The following is an 18,357-nucleotide window of genomic DNA, read 5'->3' as shown; positions in this document are numbered from 1 at the left end:
TTCAAATCACCGATTTCTTTTTTTGAACACTAAAAATGAATATTCATGGTTTCAGCTGACTTGTGCTGCATTACTGTGAAGTGAAGCAACAAATACGAGGAAGAAAATGAAGTCTCTCTTCAAAAGGCAGCTGGGCTGGAATGCAGAGTTGGGTTCTAAGATTGCCTCAGAGGATGGTTTTGTGCACATTGTCATCTCCAATATTTCACAGCCAGGGATGGGACAGTTCCCAAGCTGGAAGGACATTGAGCTGGAGAGGGACAGGGACAGGACAAGGGCTGATGACTTCAAACTAACAGAGGGTGGATTGAGATTAAATATGAAGAAATTCTTCCCTGTTATTGTCGTGAGGCCCTGGCACAGGTTGCCCAGAGATGCTTTTTAGAGTTGTAGCAGCACCATTTTAAAAGGATAAAGAACTGAAGCCATGGCTGTATCCCTTGACTGCCAGGGGCTCGTGTCTGTAACTTTGAAACAAACACCCAGAGCCCTGCAGTCCCACATCCCTTAACATCACATACCAAACCCATCTTTTGATTCCACTTTTTTTATTAAAATATCTCATGTATATTGCTCACATTAAAATACAGCAGTAGTTTAATTTTAAATATAGCCACAATTATAGACACTCAAAAAAAACCCAAACCCACATCACTTTAATAAAATAAATAAACCAAATTTGTTTATCAAAGTTTCAGACCATAGGGTTAGGTGATAAATGATTTCAGACACAGTACAAGTCCTAAGACACAGAGCTACCCTACCCAGGACACGACGTTGTGGGGACACCACGTGCAGCCTATCTACAGTACAGGGACGAGGACAGAGGCACTGGGTCTGTCGGGGTGGTTATAGTCACAAACCACAGCACAGGAAGGTCCTGCTTCACAGCAGCTTTTGGACAATGTCCTAGACTAGAGCATGGCATGGCAAGGCATTCCTGGGAAAGAGCATTTAACAGATGGGATCCTTTGACACACCGAGAGAAGGGATTTTTTATCCAGTTCCCAGCATGAGCGGACGCTTTACCCTGCGAGTTGCAAAGCTGGAGTTGGTCATGAATTTGGTCTTGAGCAGATGCTGACAGCTGTGCTCTAATGCAACACTGATCTTACAAAGCAGTGCACTGGCCTCCTGCTCTAGATGCTAGCTGGGATTTTGCACCTGGGCAGCTAGGATACATTTAAAGAGAATCCTAGCACACAGGGACACAGTGCTTGATGGGCAGGTATCTGGCTCGTCTTGCTTTACACAGAGACAAAAAATTAGAGCAAATTGGCAGAGTTTGGAATTTTAAAAAAACAGAATTGCTTTTAACATGGGCAAGACAATTCAAAGACATTTGCTTCATTTCCCTCACCTCAAAACATGTGAGGAAAAAACCCAATCTACAGAAGAAATTTGCACCGCAGGATTGTGGATATTTCAGATTGGGTCTTTCCGTTTTATTTATAATGAAAGTGTCCCAGGATGTCTGGAAAGAAAAGGATAGCAAAGAAATCTTACTTTCTGGTTAACATACTCAAATTCAACAAAAACACATCAGTTCCCATTGTAGAGGCACAATTCATGGAGCTGCATCTAGAACTTCAATGAAAACAAGTAAAAATACTAGTCCAAAAATAAATAAAATGTAATTTACCGGTACTTTATTTTGCTGGTGTAGTGCAAGGTAAGTAAGGTCAGAGAAGTGCAGTATCACCTTTTGAGTATAAATACCTTCTACATAATTCAGAGGAGCTACAAAATTAGTCTCGAAAAAATAACTGTGCAACACATCTAAGACAGACAGCATGCTTATTGAATCCCAGTGTCTAAGCTACCTGTTTAAATATGGTTGACACAGGTTCTGTCTCACCTGCCTGAGGGAATTCTGAAGCTTGATCAGAACCAAATTCATTTGCATCTCTCAGTGCCTGTAAACAAATTACCTGTTATCAATCCCAGTATCCAGTAGCAGTTCATGCCACAATAGTCCTGATGTCATTGTGTTACTTTATTAGAAGCCACAGCTAGAAGAACACTTCCCAAATTAGCAACTAGATCTGAATTATTCGTGTCTGGCATTGCGTAAACATTTCTCTCAGTTCTTTTTGTTTGATTTCATTTAAAGCTTCTGGTTCTGCAGGGCTCTTCTGGACCTTTGCCACAGCAAAATTAATCCCTTGAGTCAATCCTGCCTGGGTGATGTTGGCAACCTGGACCATGGAGCTGCGGATTTTAGCAAAGGGAGACACGGCCCTGCTGCCGCTACCGTCAGCAGGGGAAGGAGTGGTGTGGAGTCCTGGCTCGTGGTTCCCAGACACAGATCCCGGGCTTCTGGGGGATTTACCGAAGTCAGGCCCACCGACAGCCAAGAGCTGAGGATTTGGCTCAGAAGACTGAACATCCAGCTTGGACGGCCTGGAAGGAATGTCTGCAACAGCTTCAGCCTTAGGTTCTGCCCTCTTGGCTGTGTTCCTGCTGGCTCGGGTCAGTGTGTGATGGGGCTCTCGAGAACCAGCCTCGGGCTCCAGAACATCGGACCCCTTGCTCTGGGCATCCTGCACGAACCTCTGGCAGTACACATCCATGGGCTTAGCAAACTGCAGCTCTGTGCTGTCAGCAGAAGGCATGGGCACGTCCTCGCAGTCGGAGCGGCCGGCCGGGCAGCCCTGGCCCTCAGCCGGAACGGGAATGCTGATGCTCAGGTCCGTGCTGCTGATGGACTGCGAGCGGCTGCCCAGCCGCGGGGCCGAGGCGATGATGCCACAGCTGGGCAGCACATAGTCTGTGGGGCCAATGTTTTCCAGGGAATCCGTCAGCTGGGTGTCCTCATCCGATTTGGAGTTAGTCAGGAAGTCATCGGAGTGGAACGAGTCATTGTCCGAGCCTTCTGTGTCAGATTCACTGGGGGCTTTAGCATCTACTCCTGGATTATCCAGAGTTTCAAGGCTGCTGTCTGATTTCCAAAGATTCACTTTCAGATTTGGCTTTAAAAAATTGACTTTTACTTCAGGTTTGGCAAAGCTGCCCAGCTTCCGAAGGTTGCTGATGTTTACATTGGATTTGGTTTGTTTCACCTTTTGATTGAGAGAGGAAAACTTGCTCAGTAAATAATTCTTGCCTTGGGCCAGGGACCCTCTGTTCTGAGACCGAATGCCAATGATGTCTTCATGAGGTTTGCTGCTCCTCCTAGAAGAGGAAGAAAAAGATCTTTAATGTACAATCAAAGCAGTCTTTTTTATAAGCACCAAGTATTCATTGTCTTCCAGTCTATTTCTCTAACAGACATGGACATTTGCATTCCTAAGTTACCCCTTCCTTAGATAAGTAATAAATTTAATCCTTTTTTTACATAATAATATTGTAGCCATATAAGCTAATCAAGCTCAAACCAACAAAAACAAAGGAGGGCTGATACAGAAGAGTAGCCAAACAAGGGGAGCAGGCAGTTTCTCCAGTCACTTTAGTTTTCGATGAAAAAGGATTTGAATTCTCCATTTTTGTAACCCTGACTTTGTGTATGCTGTACTCGAGAGCCATATTTAGCAAAGATTCAGTCTGCAATACCTGTAAAAAAAGATTTTTTTACTACACTTTCTACTCAGCTGGGAAAAGCAGTAGAGTTGAGAGCAAAAGCGGGATACAGAAGGTTCACATCATTTAGGTACTCACCTCTCCAGCTTCTTCTCAATAATGGGCACATCCATTCCCATTGCTTGCTTTGTGATTCTCAGCATTTCTGCAATGCACTGAAGAGTGTCTGAAACCCAAGCAGCAGCCTGTCAGACCCTTAAAAACACCCTTAAAAACCCATATTCCACAATCTACAAAGTAACAGGTCTAATTTTAACATAATTTTGTTTGATTTTATTGGTTTTTTTTTTCCTTTCACCTCACAGAACGGTTGTGCCCTACAAATTGCAATTCTCATTTAAAGCTTACAAAACAAGCCTAAAGAATAAACTCTCCTTCAGCCCTAAATACTCAGCATTAAGTGGATCACTGCCACGCTGCTTCATTTGGGGAAGGAAGAGAAGCAATTTTATTTATTCTAATCCTTGTTGACAAAACTCAGTGCTCCAGGTATGAAGTAATACTTTTTCCCCTGCTAGTGTTCATTTAATCTAGATAAACAACAAGCAAGAACATTTCCAAACATTGATTTCACTAAAGAAATCCATTTCTTTACGTCTTTAGGAGCTAATTTTAACTTGATTTTGTAAGTTTTTGGAGCAGTTAAGACCTGGACAGGAATTACTCCAGTTCTAGAAAGATGTATTGCTTCAAAGCTGTATCTGAAACTTATTTTCCTTTCTATTACAACAGTAACATCTGAGTGATTTTTTTAAATTGTTTTCCCACTTCACACAAATGGATTTTTATTGGAATGACTTCTGAAGAAGGATAAGAGCAATGGAACAATTGTTTTTTAGGGAAACACTGATACCCTGAATACACTTTTATGTCTCAATCTTTTACATAGGATACAAACCTTTTCCATCCTCTTCTGGGCTGCGAACCACAGCCCTGAGAGTGTGAAAATATCCACTCATTTCTTTGTATTTGTAATGCAGCCTCATGCAAGAGAACTTGGGTTTGCCAAAGAGAGTAGGCTCAGGCCCTGAGAGAGAAACCAGATTAGAAATCTTTAACCAAACACTGAAAGAGATACTGCAGAGTCTGTACCTAAAGGCATGTAAATGCTGACAGTCTTTTTCAGCCTAAAAGGCATCATGTTTTCATTAGAGCAGGATAGACACTTTAAATGAAAGATTTGCACACTAACTAAACAATCAATAACTTACAAAAAGCAATTAGACTCTGTGTGTCTATTACAATCCAGCCTGATTGTTTATTACAGATCACCCTTTCAAACAGAAGGAAAAAAAAATTTTACACTTTTTACATCCTGTGGGTTTTTTAGGGAATGCTCCTGCAAGGATTAAAGGGAAAGCTAATATATTTTTATCAAGAGGACATAATTTAAGTTTCAAGATTTAGATCAAGTACTTCAACTCTTCAGTGCACTGCATCATTTACAGCATTAAAGGAGGTGTAGATGTAGATGTTTCTCTCCGTTCTGTACCTCAGGATACAGCTCTCCACAATACACAGGTGAGGGAGACCTCTCCCCTGAACTCTTAGAAATTGCAGAGACACAGTGAAAGTTACAGTCAAGGGATGATGACATCACTGTGTATTGTGTAATGGAGGATTAAACTCCATCAGGGGGCCACACACTCCCTTCTCTCCAACTGGATCACCTTTCTCATGATCCAAAGACATCACATCTTTAATGCTTCCAGCAGAAAATGCTGAATTTAGCCTGCAGATATTACATTCTATAGCAAATAACTTAAATCAGCATAACCAGGTGCTTTTGTAATAGCATGTTTGTTATCAGACCTTGAGAAAGAAGTTTTACAAAGCTCTGAAACAGATCTAAAGTACAATTCCAAGCCAGCTGCTGTGTTTGGATCAAAGGAAGAGAGCACTGAATGCACAAACCCATGACTCATTGCAGAAGTTGATCAAATTGTTACTGCCATTTGATAAATAATGAAATCTGTTTGGATAACTCTGTGGTTCTTTCCGTTTGAAAGAGGGAAAACTTGAGAACCCTTCTGGTGATCAAAGCTTCCACCTGCAGCAGTAGGAAGAACCTGGCATCTGTTATCAGCCACAAGGGCCATTTCTAGGTGGGCTGCCCAGGGTATGTGCCACACTTCAAGGACTGCTGCTTCAATGCAGCTGCAGGATGCTTTGGTAAGTGATCAAGCCGTCGTTAAGAGCACTCAAAAAAAGACACAGAGTGACTGTTTTCTTACCTATCTCTATTTTTTCCAGAGCTTCAAGACTTAACCTTTGGTACTGATTCACTTTGTCGATTTCATCATCATAACTAGAAGAAAAAAACAGAATTTAGTGCTTCCTGCTAATCTAAAGCAAAGCTACTAAAATAAACTACACACAGTAAGGGAAAGTGGTAACTTACTAAGCCACATAGTAGGCAGAATTTGAAAGTAAAAGCAGCACATCCACATCCCTGTGAGTGGCATCGATGAGACTGAAGGGAAGAAAAATAAATACAGGGTAGAAGGTTTTATCTGCAGAGCTGTAACCCATGCCCAGTGTGTTCTGGGGACAGTCTTTTACAGCTGACCACAAGTTACAAGAAGCTTCAATCATGGTGTGTTATCAAATGGATCCATGTGAGCAACACTCTTTCTCAAACCTGAAGTTAGCTCAAATACGTCACCAGAAGGTCCAAAAATAAATAGCCCACAAGCTATTAAAAATGTTACCAGAGAAATGGAAAAATACCTCAGACTCAGTGAGGGTGATGAGTCTGTGCCCTGAATAGCTGTTGTAACAACCAGCTCTGTGCTGGTTTTAGGTGCTGACGTTTAAACTGCAGGAGATCTAACCACTGTTTATCTCTTACAGGCTACTGAACTCTGACCTTGATAAGGAGTGAAATCCAGAGTTTATGCCCATTACTTTCCATGAACAGAAATCTAGGACTGACCTACTGCTGACTCATTCCCCAGGGATTCAATCTGATCAGTCAAGGTACACTTTCCCTATAAAGCAATAACGAACAGCTCCTCAAGCACTCCCTTCTAACCCTTCTTAGTTCTCCTCATGGTACCTGCCACGTTTTGGCAATATTAAGCAAATGCATCCATTTCCAGATGACATCTCAAAGGTAATTCCAGCATGCACCGTTTTTACAGCACTTAGGGAAAAGCACATGTTCAGAGGACCTTTTCTTTTATAACTTTAAGTATTCAAACCCTTCAAGCATTCTTGTCCTTCTACAGGAACTGTCCACTTGTTTTCTGTTTACACATCAGCTATCAAAACCTTTTAACATCAGGAGTAATTAACAGAGGTGTCAGAGCAGCAGCTGATCAATTTTAACTTTGCTCAACAAACCTGGGATCACAGTCAATGAGTGCCCAACCTCCATGGAATTTTTCATCATCTGGCAAGAGCAGTTTCATGTAGCTCTGCAGCAGCTGGCTGATCAATTCCTGGTGGCTCCTCAGGCTCTCCTTGTGCAGGGCTTCGTGCTCCTTCTCTTTTGTAAATATGGAGTACAGGTCCTCTGTCACAGGGATACCCTGCATCAAATCTAAAACAATCCATTACATACCAAACAAGAATGAAACAGTTAAAAGTGATAGATAGCAACAGTTCTGTAAATTCCTTCCAAATGTTGCATTTTAATGATGCTCTTGGTAGTCTTTCTGAATAGAATGTTGCCTGAAACTGAAAGCTTAGTAGGTATAACCCTATTTTCAGTGAAAAACAAAGAGTTCCTCATCATTTTAAGAGACACTTGCTACATAAATTTAACTTTGTCTTAAAAAAAAAAGAGATGCTACAAGACATTTAATGCTAAAATGAAGTTGAGGCAAAGTCTCCAATGAGTCCCACTGCATGCCATCACTGTGAATTGAGTGCTGCTTAAATTCCAAAGTGAGTGAGACTCTTCCTTATAGTGCCCAGCACAGACATGAACACTGTACACACTCAAGGTGCTTTTAAGCAACAGGGAAAAAAAAAACCCAGTCAGAAAGATGCCAATATGATTTAATAATCTTTTCTAAACACCATAGCTCAGCTTGGTTGAAATTGTGCTCTTACCTATGACTGCTTGCCTGTAAGCATCCCTGAAACGATTCAGGTAGTATCTGTTTGCAGAGTTCACTCCATCCTTCATCACCCCTGCCAGCTTCCTTTCACCAGTCCTTGTGAAGTCACCCTGTCACACACAACATGCAAATACCATGCAAATATGAAACTTCGGAGCAGCAGGCTGAGCTCAAAGGATCTGGCACTCTGAAACTCCGAACTGAACAGATGGCAACTCAGGAATTATCTTCAAGTAACTATTTCATATAGAAGTTCAAAATACTGATTTTTTTCAAAGAGCATCTTCTGGCATTGTTTGACTCTGCAGAGAATCCTGGTTTTGACAGACTTAAAATTTCAGTAGGAAATTCCAAGAGAAAACAAATCTGGACACATCAGCCAGCTAACACTGAAGCAGGACTTTCAAGACATCAATCACTGTGATGCTTCAATACCCCAAAAAGAAAAAATCCCTTTATTTTTCGGCCTTTAATGTAACAGGAACACTACTGGAACAATAGAAAAGACTGAAGCTTACTGAAAAATGGTTTTCATCTTCTCTGCTTTTGCTACCAAAACAAGACAAGCATAACATACTGAGGGAAAGCAGCACATATCCTCACAACCCCAGAAACAAAAGAAAGTTTCTAGGCCACAGAAGGCTTAGAATTTGAATAAAAAGCTGTTTTGGTAGTTACACTTCATTAGAGGATTCTATTTTCAGAGACACTCTAAACACTGGCACAGAGCAGTTCTAAAAGCCACATCAACTCCTATGAAGGATATTTCAAAGTGTGTTTCACTTTCAAATTAAAAGAAGTAACACAATTAAAATTAATTTAATCCATGAAGCTCAACAGTGAGTAGAAAAATCTTCCAGCAGAAGGCCTGAAAATGTAGATCTAGAAATGGAGGTCTGAGCTTCAGATTTAAAGTTTAATATACTCAATGAAAACAAGCATGTCAGGCTGGTTTTTATATTTTTTTTAGTATTAGTGCAATCAACTAATCAAAGATCAGTAAAGATACTTAAAGAGAGATTTAAGTGTTAAGCATGTCCACCATAATTATTTTTCTTATGTCAAATGCAAATACTACTAAAATTTGTTCCACCAGTTATACACAGCAAATTTGAGTAAATTCTACGACTTTTCAGAGCAGCAGAAGTACAGAGCAAGGAGCTTTATGCTTAATCTTGGTAGACAGAGTGCATTACAGCTAATTAAGGAAAGTATTTAGAAAATGTAACTAATTAATATCACCCTACTACCTACACAGCCCGATCTCCAGAACTTTGGAGAATTTAAGTATTGTAACTGCTTAGAAGTACTATAACCATGCTAAAATTTAGATGGATGTAATAATTAATATATATCTTAAACTCTTAGCTCTGCTTTGTACCCAGACATGAAGGGAACAGAATGCAGGTAAAGTGCAGGGAGCGCTCAGCTCTTCTCCGATTCACACCAAGTGCGACACAAAACACTCTTCTGTTGCAAAGCCTCATCTCTCCAGAACAAAACCACACAGAATATTTGGTGAACTTTTAAATATCCCAGGGTTTTCCAACGCACATGAGCCCTGTAACACAAGACATTCCTGAGGGCAGGTGAGGTTCTCTCCCTTACCTTCAAGGCTGCAGTGCCCGCGTACTGCCGGCTTATGGCATCGCCGTTGTTGGCCCACATGATCTGGTAGATCCTGTTGCATTTCACTGGCAAAGGCTGCTCTGGTGGCATCACACCCAGTTTTTTGAGCTGGAATTTGACATGTGTATTAATTCAATGCCCAAAGTAAAAGTCATTCTCAGTATCAGAGCTTGGTAAAGAAAATGGAAACGCTTGCCAAGCGTTTGTTAGATTTTGTGTGATCGGGGAAAGGAAGCCATTGTGCTAATTTGTCAGATTAAATTAATGAATTGGTGATTTACTGCTGAACATCGTATCACTGGAGGCAGCAGTAACATGAATTATGGATGTTAAGTCAATCATCAAAAAATTAGCTGAAGGCAAACAAGTTACTGTAGATTCTCAAGATACATTTTTTAAAAGAAATTTTTTAATAGAGAATCCTCAAAAAAAAGACATCACAATTTTAAAATAAACAAGTTAGTAAGTCTTCCATTGCAAAAGTATTCATGACGTCAAGGCTCTGAAAACAAAGAAAAATAACTTCTGTTGGTTTATTAGTAGTGCTTGCACATTTTGGACAGTTACTGTTTGACACTGATACTAAAGTAAGATATCTCCCTCTCAGAACAACCAGCCCTTCAGTTTTCCCCAGATAAGCCTGGGGTACAACACCAACATCAGGCTTTGCACACACCCTGAGTGGATGGAGCAGCACACACACAACTGCAATGCAGTCACTAAATGATAGGGATAACTTGGAATAAATCATGGGCAAACTTCAATCTACAAATGAAACCAAATGTTCAAGCACTCTTTGCAAGTTAGATGAAAATTGACACAAAGCTGCTCATTAACTTTGAAAGCCCTATCGAGTTTCCAGATGAGAGAGAGCAGGTCCTGTGGTTCCAAGGAAGAGAAGGGTCAAGTAGGTGTAACTCTCAGTCCTTCACTCCACGGCATCGACCCTGCAGTGCTCAGGGCATTTCTCAGTCATGAACGGCCTCCCAAGGACTTCAGCTACAATACAACAATGATGCAGCACATCACAAGCTCACACTTCAGCAATGATTACTGAAGCCTTTTCACAACAATCTATTACACTCCTGATTTTGAAAGAATTGCCTTGCAACTCAAGAGTTACCGTGGATAGAAATCCTATTCTAAAATAATGACTGTGGGATTGCTGATCCCTCCCCTTGTCCTCAGTACTCCTCCTGTGTCAGGAGCTCATAACAGCAGATGACAAAGAGGAACTGCCAGATACAATGGTCAGAACCATTCACTTTTCATCCTAATAAAGGATCCATCCTTTCTCCTTCACTTTAACCACAATCAGGTTTGCTCATTTTGGGCTGTGACTGGGGCTTTGATGTTTCAGTTACAGGACATTAAGTCTGCACTTTGTCTGTAGCAGTACAGTATCAGTGAAGTCTTCACAAGGGAACAGAGTCACCACTGAGCTTTTGGAGCAAAAAAGCAAATGGGGCCAGGGCAAAGAGAAAAACTAAGGGAAAGTACTCTCAGTCTGCTCTGTACAGGGAGAATTCCACAGCACAACAGTCACAACCATCACAGCTGTTTACATCATGAATTAATTATTCTTCTACACACAGAAGGGACAACTAATCTCCCTACTTGCTGCATCACAGTATTTCACTTCAAAGCACCTAAAATAGCATCCAACTTGTTAGATGTTAGTCCTTTAACATCATTCCAGCGAGGGACTTGGCAGGGGAAGGTGTCTTGTTTCTGAACTCTGTATTCCTACATAACTTAAACTGAAATAACTAAATCCAAACAAGACAATCCTCTCCCAAGGTGTGGACAGTCAGTCCTTTCTGAAGAAGGACATGAAGCATCACTGTTCTATAATGATTTCAAGTCTTGCATTTGTATGTATTATTCCTCTCAGCTTCATGGCTCTTCAAGCATTTTGCAAAGATTTGTTAGTAGATGTTAATTTAGCACTTTTCAAACACACAGATTTCTCTGTGAATACTAACTAAGGTGTGAGGCACTCAGTACTTGACCCAGCCCCTCAGTGATACGTGCCTGCTGCTCCATGACCACTCTGGCAATAGCAGCCTGCACAACGTTGGTCCGATCCAAGCAGTCCATGCAGTTAACCCGGAAAATTCCTTCCTGCTTACAGATCACTCCAGCTTGGTCAACCCTTTCAACAGGAAGAAAACAAAAGCACATTGAGACACTCAAAATCCAGTGTAATTTGTCAGCTTCTATCAACAGTAGAACATTTTACACAGGGAGCACTATTTGTGGTTGCACTCACCACCCCAGCCACACCCCACTCTGAATTAACTCCTCTTGTTCCAACTTATCCTCCTCTTTAATCTAGGCTGGATGTCAGACATAAATCCTACTGGGGCCACAAACTTGAGATGCAATCAGATGCTGAATTCAACTCATGCATACATAATACAAGCTTTCAAGAGCAAAGGCATTTAATTTCAAGAACAGAGAAGCCAATAATAATGACAGCAATACAGAACAACAAAGAACAATTGACTGAGGCTGCAGCCACACTTGTTACCCAAAGGTATGAACTTTAATCAGTTCAAACCAAAGGTCACACATGTCTACTTGCTGTGAACAGTAAGGCTGCCATTCTAGAGTTTCTGGGTCAAATAAAAAGTGTTTCACATCAAATGTGAGTGACCCTAAAAGTGTGAAATGCAACAAATCCAGGGCAGGAAACAGCACCTGAGAATTTTTGAGTTCACATGGGTTGAACACCAACACTTCAGAACACAAAATCTCTGACAGACAAGCTGGACACCAAAAGAGGAATATAAAACACACTGGCTGGGAGAAAATTAAGGCCTCTGAATATCTACTCTTTGTTGGTGTTTTCCTCTACAAATGTTCCCTACCAGTCTAAAAACAGTGAAGTACCTACCAGCACCACTTCATGTCAAGAATAATATCATGAATGGCATCAGTCAGTGTTTGAACATTTTCAAACTTCATTCCTCGGCTGAAACACAGAATTTCACAGAAGTTAGTTTGAACTAGAGCAGTGACTTTATTTAATAACTTTATCTTATTTGTAATGTTAACAAAGAATGCTTTGGCTAAACGAGAGAGACAAGCATTCCCTCCTGCAATGAGCTTTAAACAGCAGCCAATATTCAGAACTATTCTGCAGTACAGTTCAACATCCAAGTCCAAGGCAAGAGGTTAAAAGATCATGAAATTCTCAAGGATTTGCATTTTTTAATGCTGCTTCCATTAGGAAGAATAAGCGTGCAGCTATTCAGGCATGTGCAACATTCTGTTCTCATTTTAGTCTCAATAAAAGTAACTGCTGTAGATTTGGAACTGGGATGGTGAGTCCTGCTTTGTCAGTGATTGTACAGAGAAAACCACCTATGGACACATCACCCCGTCCTCCCCCTACCCTATCAGGTTATTTTTCAGGATTGTTCTCAATTCACTTCTGCTCACAGTGCAGAAACAGTCCTGGTCACTACAGCTGTTCATAGGAGAAAAGTGAATGAAGGAAAATGAAAGCTCCTTCATACAAAAGATTAATTATCAAATCAATCCAGGGTGCCAACAGTCCTACAGAACTCTCAAAGGCCAATTCTGTTCTGAGAGGGGTTTCACTTCCCACCACCCCCTCTGACAAAATCTACTAATGCCATACTCAGCCAGTAATGCACCCCCAGGCCAGCTGCAATCCCTAGATTAAGTTTGGAAATGAAGATTAAACCAGTTTAGACCCCACACAAATGCAGCCTGCTTGAGGGGAGCAGGAGAAATACATGCCTGTGACAGATGAGATGCTTGGGCATGTGAGCACTGCTCTAGAGCATGGCAGCGTCAGAGGGGAGTCATGATAACAGCAACTACTCACACCAGATTAAGATAAAATCCAGTGTATTTTATATTGAAATAACAGCATCGGGCTCCTGAAAGATCCCATCATGTTTTTATAGGAACAAGGAAGAGAAACAGAACTAATGAATTAAAAGCCAAATACTACATAGCTTGAAAAAGCAGGTCAGCCACAGCTTTACATCCATGGCATGTTTAAGGAAACTCTTTAAAATGTGTGAGTCAAACTGCCCAATAAGTGACTGCATATTTAACAGGTCAGGGACACAACATCACAAACAGCAGTGCTTGGTTACCCAAACTTTTAAGTTTTATAGTGCTTTAGTTTAAAACCTGTATTCTTGTTTAAAGGAATTATTTCTGTTTCATGCAGAAGTAGAAATAACAATGGGTTTTCTCCTCCCTTATACTCACCTTCCATGACAATAAAAAAGATGCAAAGTGACATTTTCTTAAAAGTTTCTTACCAGTGCTCATGGAAGTCAAATGAAACATAAGTCAGATTTGCATTGTTGTAGAGAAGAACTTGTTTAAGGTAAGCATCTCCAATAATCTTCTCTCTGCCTGTCTGATCCACCAAATTAATAATAACCTGTTCAAAAGTTTAATTATTTAACACTCATCATCTGCTACATAACTTGCTTAGATTTACACGCAATAACAAATACCTCAGGAGCTAAAGATTTGTAGCAATCTTGCTGAAGTTACAATCTTTGCTAGATTGTACCTAAAACAAATGAGCTCCAACAGCTCCCTGCCTACACAAATTTTCATACAGAGAAGCTCTGAATGCACCACACAGGTACACAGAAATAGGGTTTACACATTTCCATAAGTTATTCCTGAGTTTTACTGTTTACTTACAAGGATATTTGAAAAACCTAAAGTAAAATTCTGTTTATGTACCAACCTTCCAATTGTCAACAAGCTTCTAAAAAAAACCCACAACACATCACCAAGAAAAACAACCTAAAAACATCAACCTTCATCCCCTGCATTTTCACGAGATTACTGTTCTGTCATGTAACACTCACCTGCTTTTTGTAATTTTTTAGCTGTTCTTCAAAGTGCGCACGAAAACAGGACACGGTTTCATTTTCACCTGCAAGCGGGAGCAGTGTTAGACAGAAACAGCCTGTTCAGAAGTAAGTCCTGTTTGATGTATTAAATCATGCCCAGATTTGTATTCTAAAAAACCAAGACAGCTTAGCTTAAAGATAATAACACATAGTACAAAATTACTTTAAAAGGCCTTTCATTAATCTGCTCAGCTTCAACACTGCTGTTACAATCTAGTGTACAGCAAACACATTCTTGAATTTTGCTGCATTTTGCCTTTTGTGCAGAGGAGATGGGACAAAAATTTCACTTTTAATAAACCTGCTTCATCCCTCTACACATGCACCACACACCCACATAAACACCTCTTCCAAAAGAAGAGGAGTGGCAAGGGACCCCTGATTTTTAGGTTTTGCACCCAAATACTTACTCTTGTCCAGCCGGGGCCGTGGGTTATATCTGTACCCAACTTGGCTCCAGAAAACAGGCACAGAGCCTCGTGTTTGGATATAGGAAAGGGTGTGATTATGGACATGGATCAGTTGCTCTGTCTCAACATAATTTGCCACATTTCCATTTTTATCAACACCTCTCCGCTTATACCGCATTCCTAGGGGGAATGAGAATGGGCAAGTCATCCTTAAGTATTTGTCTTAAACATTAATAACTTGCTGTCTGTGACCATGCTAACACAAGACAACAGTTCTAGCCCAAATCCGTGACCAATGGCAGAAGTCACTCCTATCCTACTTCATTCCCCAGAAGTTATCTTGACTACATGGATAAAGTTTATTTACTGATATACTATGAGCAGCAGAAAGTAAGCTGACAGGGCAAGGCAGTTTAATGGCACTATAAAGTCACAAATACTTCTGGTCCACCTTAAAAGACACATTTCTGCCTGTTCTGTCACATTTAGCACAAAGTTTTACTTTAGTACTCAGTATTTTCCATGAACCTAAAGGCCACTTTTAGTGACAGAGGCTCCACTTCTCACAGAGATCCCACAAGCAGCTCAAAAAGATTTGCATGTTCCACTAAACAGAAGGCTTCCCCTCCTTGTTTTAACCTGTGTAACGAACTCTGCACATTAAGAAGAAATAATGCTCCTCTGACTACAGTTTTATGCCTGCCCAGCTCTGCACTGCTCATTAAACAGAGAAGTTTTTGCATACATATCCTTGACTCAAAGGAGAGTACATCATTATTTCAGAAAGGATGCAGGTGGTAGCAAAGGATGGGGAAGGAATACGAGAGTTGGAAAAATATTCAAGGTCATGGAAATTCAGTTCCAATTCCTGAAGTAGCACTGAACTAAACTTTTGATCTGAACCATGACAGCACAGAGGGGAAGAGATTAAAAGTAGGGAAGGGAAAGGAATGCAAAATACCTGTAATAGGGACCTTTATAGAGAGATTGTCAGAGCAGCATCACAGCCTTTAATCAGACAGGGAGAAAATTCTACACAGTTTATGCTCTGGACTAGCAATCAGATGAACAAAGTGATATTAACAGTAAGAAGGAATCAATAAGAAATTCTCCCTCTAGAATTCAGTTGCTGTATCTGTGTAACAATTTAGTATTAAAAAAGCAGACTGCAAACTAGATACTGCTCTGGAACCCTCAAGTATTTACTCCAAGTTGTTCTGACAAACCATTTTCCTTGGAACTGAATTAAATGCATCCAAGTGAGCAGTGGTACGAAGGCACAGTCCTGTAACAGGGCAAGCTCAACAGGTTTTTTTTCTAGATTTTCTGACATGTTAAAAACCTGTGTAACAAAAGGAGTTGGAGACATTGAAGAATATCATCATAAAAATCAGACAGACTGAAAAGCCGAGTTGAACAGGACCTATTAAACAGTAAAGTGATTCAATCTTTCTTTCTGAGATCCTGAGGGCAGGGAATAATTTCTGTTTGCCTTGCTACTCTAAGTCAAAGAAGGTACAAGACCAAAGCATGGTCACATTTCACACCTTGCCCCTAATAAACATCTCCTGGGACACAGGCATGCACACACATGACTTTTCAAGTCTCTTTAGCTGCTGTCAAAGCCCTAAAAGACATTGAAAATTTAGCTCCCATCCAAGCCTACCAAAATATATCAGCACAGAGCTATAAGCAAGGTCCTAATCAGAGGGATCTCTGTAAAAATGGAACTTTATCTCAGGAATGTGACCTGCAAGGATGCATATCTCCTGAGCAGACCTACTCACTTAGCAGCCACCCCAAGTACCAGCTGTGCAGTGTCGTGGGCACTGCAGCCTCTCCTCTCCCTCCTCCCAAGCAGTGCAGGCTGCAGTACAGACTCTGACAGGGGCTGACCATCTGCTGAGCAACTCAGCACTCTCCAGTTTTAGCATCTGCATCCCTCTCCAGGGCTCAGAGAAAAACCCAGCACCCTGAACTGTGCTTGCCTACCCGCTCTGTGCCGACTCCGGCGGGAGATAAGCGCCACCAGAAATGTTGGGTGAATGTCATCTACGCAAGATGATTCCTGAGGAGGAGTTTCAGGACTGCTCTTATCATCATCAGAAGATTCGCTATAGTTTACTACAAGTTCTTCAATTTGCACAAATCCTTGAATGATGGGGATAATCCAGAAGTCCACTTCAGCATTCTGAAGGTTACAAAAGACAATTACTCTCCTGTTGGTCTGACGTTATCTACAATTATTTCTGCCATTTCTCATGTTATGTTTATAGAAACAGTTGCTTCACATGTTTTCCATGTTTTAATTTTCACCATATCCTTATTTCTGTAAGAGGTACCAGCATTCTTCCTCCATCAGTCATAGGGCTTTTAAATCAGGAAGAACAAAGCAAGCAACTTTTTTACCTAGTTCCTGCTTTAAGGCAGTTTTAAAACCTCTGTGTGGACACATACTGTATCACATTTATACAGGAAGGTAGATGTTAGCCTGTTTTCAGCAAAACATACCACCAGAAAGCTTCATAGGGGCTAAGTTAGTCCCCAAGACAACTGGTTCAGGGCTCTGCACCCTAAAACACCCATTTCCTAAACAGCATTGAGATCTGAATTCCCCACTAACTCAAGGTTATTCATTTATATTTTGTAACATGAAAAATACAACTCATTAAACTCCTGCATTACACACAACTTTTCACAGAGGGCACAGGTTTACCCTGCTGTGACTCCATAGCCATTTCATTATGGATAATTATCAATGAAAGAGAAGCAGGGCATAAGGTAAGATGTTTCCTGTCATCCCTAAAGAAAATTACACTTGGCCTAAACTGGCATACAGAAGTTAGCAACTTAGTCCTTGATCTACAAGGTCAATTTAAAGTGATGGAAGATCATACATTGAATGAAAAGTGGTGGTTTTCTGTTTCTTTATGTGCTCATTAGCCAGGAAAATGTTTTATTTACTCTGAGAAGCTGTTCAGAACAACTTGTTCTACACTGTTTTTACACTGATCAGCTACTCTGCTCAAGAAGAAAAAACACTATTCTCCACTGTGGAGGACCAAAATCTTATCTCAGGGAAACTTTGGAATTCAGAGGTTATTTCTCTTCTGGCTCCTCCTTATTATCAAGTTCAGCTCTGTTCAGGAATAATGTATTTCACATAAGACTACAATTCAAATTTACCTTCAGAAATCAGCACAAACATATCATACCAAGTTATTCTACGCTACTTTATTGTAATAAATTTTTACATTTAGCTGAAGTTCACTCCTTAGAAATGATCACAGGCTGACTGGAAGGCTGGCTGGGGGAAGAGGGCAGTGCCAGCTGCTCAGCTACAGAAGGCACAGCCCTGATCCTGACCTGTCTGCCAAGCAGGTTTGTAATCAAACTTCTACAAGGCCTTAAGCAAACATTTCAACTAAAGCTAAAGAATGGTTCTCATAATACACGTTAGAGATAAGACTCACATCAATGCTGATGAGATCCTCAATCATGTGCTTGTTCCAAAAGAATCTATCATCCACCTGTTTAAAAGACAAAAGGGCAGCTTTTGCACGGCTGTACGGACAAGTCAGTGCTTTTAATAAAACACTCCAGGTCATGCTGCTGCAGACTTGTGTCTCCTTGCACCTGAGCTGGTGACAGGACAAGGGGTTCAGCTGCTGTAGAATGGGACCAGCCAGGTTTGGACCATGCCCATTACTGAGCAGCTCATCTCCCAGGTGCAAGAAGCAAACACAAAGCACT

The 18,357-nt window shown here is 40.8% G+C and overlaps 1 protein-coding gene across 1 annotated transcript in view; it reads right to left on the bottom strand.

Annotated features, from left to right (window-relative positions):
* Positions 1 to 531: 531 nt before the first annotated feature.
* The window catches only part of INPP5F (inositol polyphosphate-5-phosphatase F), a 41,551-nt gene continuing 23,725 nt past the window's right edge, over positions 532 to 18,357 (bottom strand). The window contains exons 7-21 of the mRNA XM_042019458.1: positions 18,078 to 18,134; positions 16,597 to 16,795; positions 14,605 to 14,784; positions 14,150 to 14,217; positions 13,583 to 13,707; positions 12,175 to 12,252; positions 11,310 to 11,430; positions 9,255 to 9,383; positions 7,639 to 7,756; positions 6,925 to 7,123; positions 5,981 to 6,052; positions 5,814 to 5,887; positions 4,478 to 4,606; positions 3,658 to 3,745; positions 532 to 3,174 (exon numbers count right to left, since the gene is read on the bottom strand). Of these exons, the coding sequence (XP_041875392.1) occupies positions 2,040 to 3,174; positions 3,658 to 3,745; positions 4,478 to 4,606; positions 5,814 to 5,887; positions 5,981 to 6,052; positions 6,925 to 7,123; positions 7,639 to 7,756; positions 9,255 to 9,383; positions 11,310 to 11,430; positions 12,175 to 12,252; positions 13,583 to 13,707; positions 14,150 to 14,217; positions 14,605 to 14,784; positions 16,597 to 16,795; positions 18,078 to 18,134 (2,772 nt within the window). The 3' untranslated portion in view covers positions 532 to 2,039. The remainder of the gene's footprint in view (positions 3,175 to 3,657; positions 3,746 to 4,477; positions 4,607 to 5,813; positions 5,888 to 5,980; positions 6,053 to 6,924; positions 7,124 to 7,638; positions 7,757 to 9,254; positions 9,384 to 11,309; positions 11,431 to 12,174; positions 12,253 to 13,582; positions 13,708 to 14,149; positions 14,218 to 14,604; positions 14,785 to 16,596; positions 16,796 to 18,077; positions 18,135 to 18,357) is intronic.

Source organism: Corvus kubaryi, unplaced genomic scaffold, assembly GCF_017639235.1.
Source record: "Corvus kubaryi isolate FWS band 111438036 unplaced genomic scaffold, C.kubaryi_AGA036_p1.0 138, whole genome shotgun sequence".
Taxonomy (NCBI): domain Eukaryota; kingdom Metazoa; phylum Chordata; class Aves; order Passeriformes; family Corvidae; genus Corvus; species Corvus kubaryi.
This window is presented reverse-complemented; position numbering and strand designations above follow the sequence as displayed.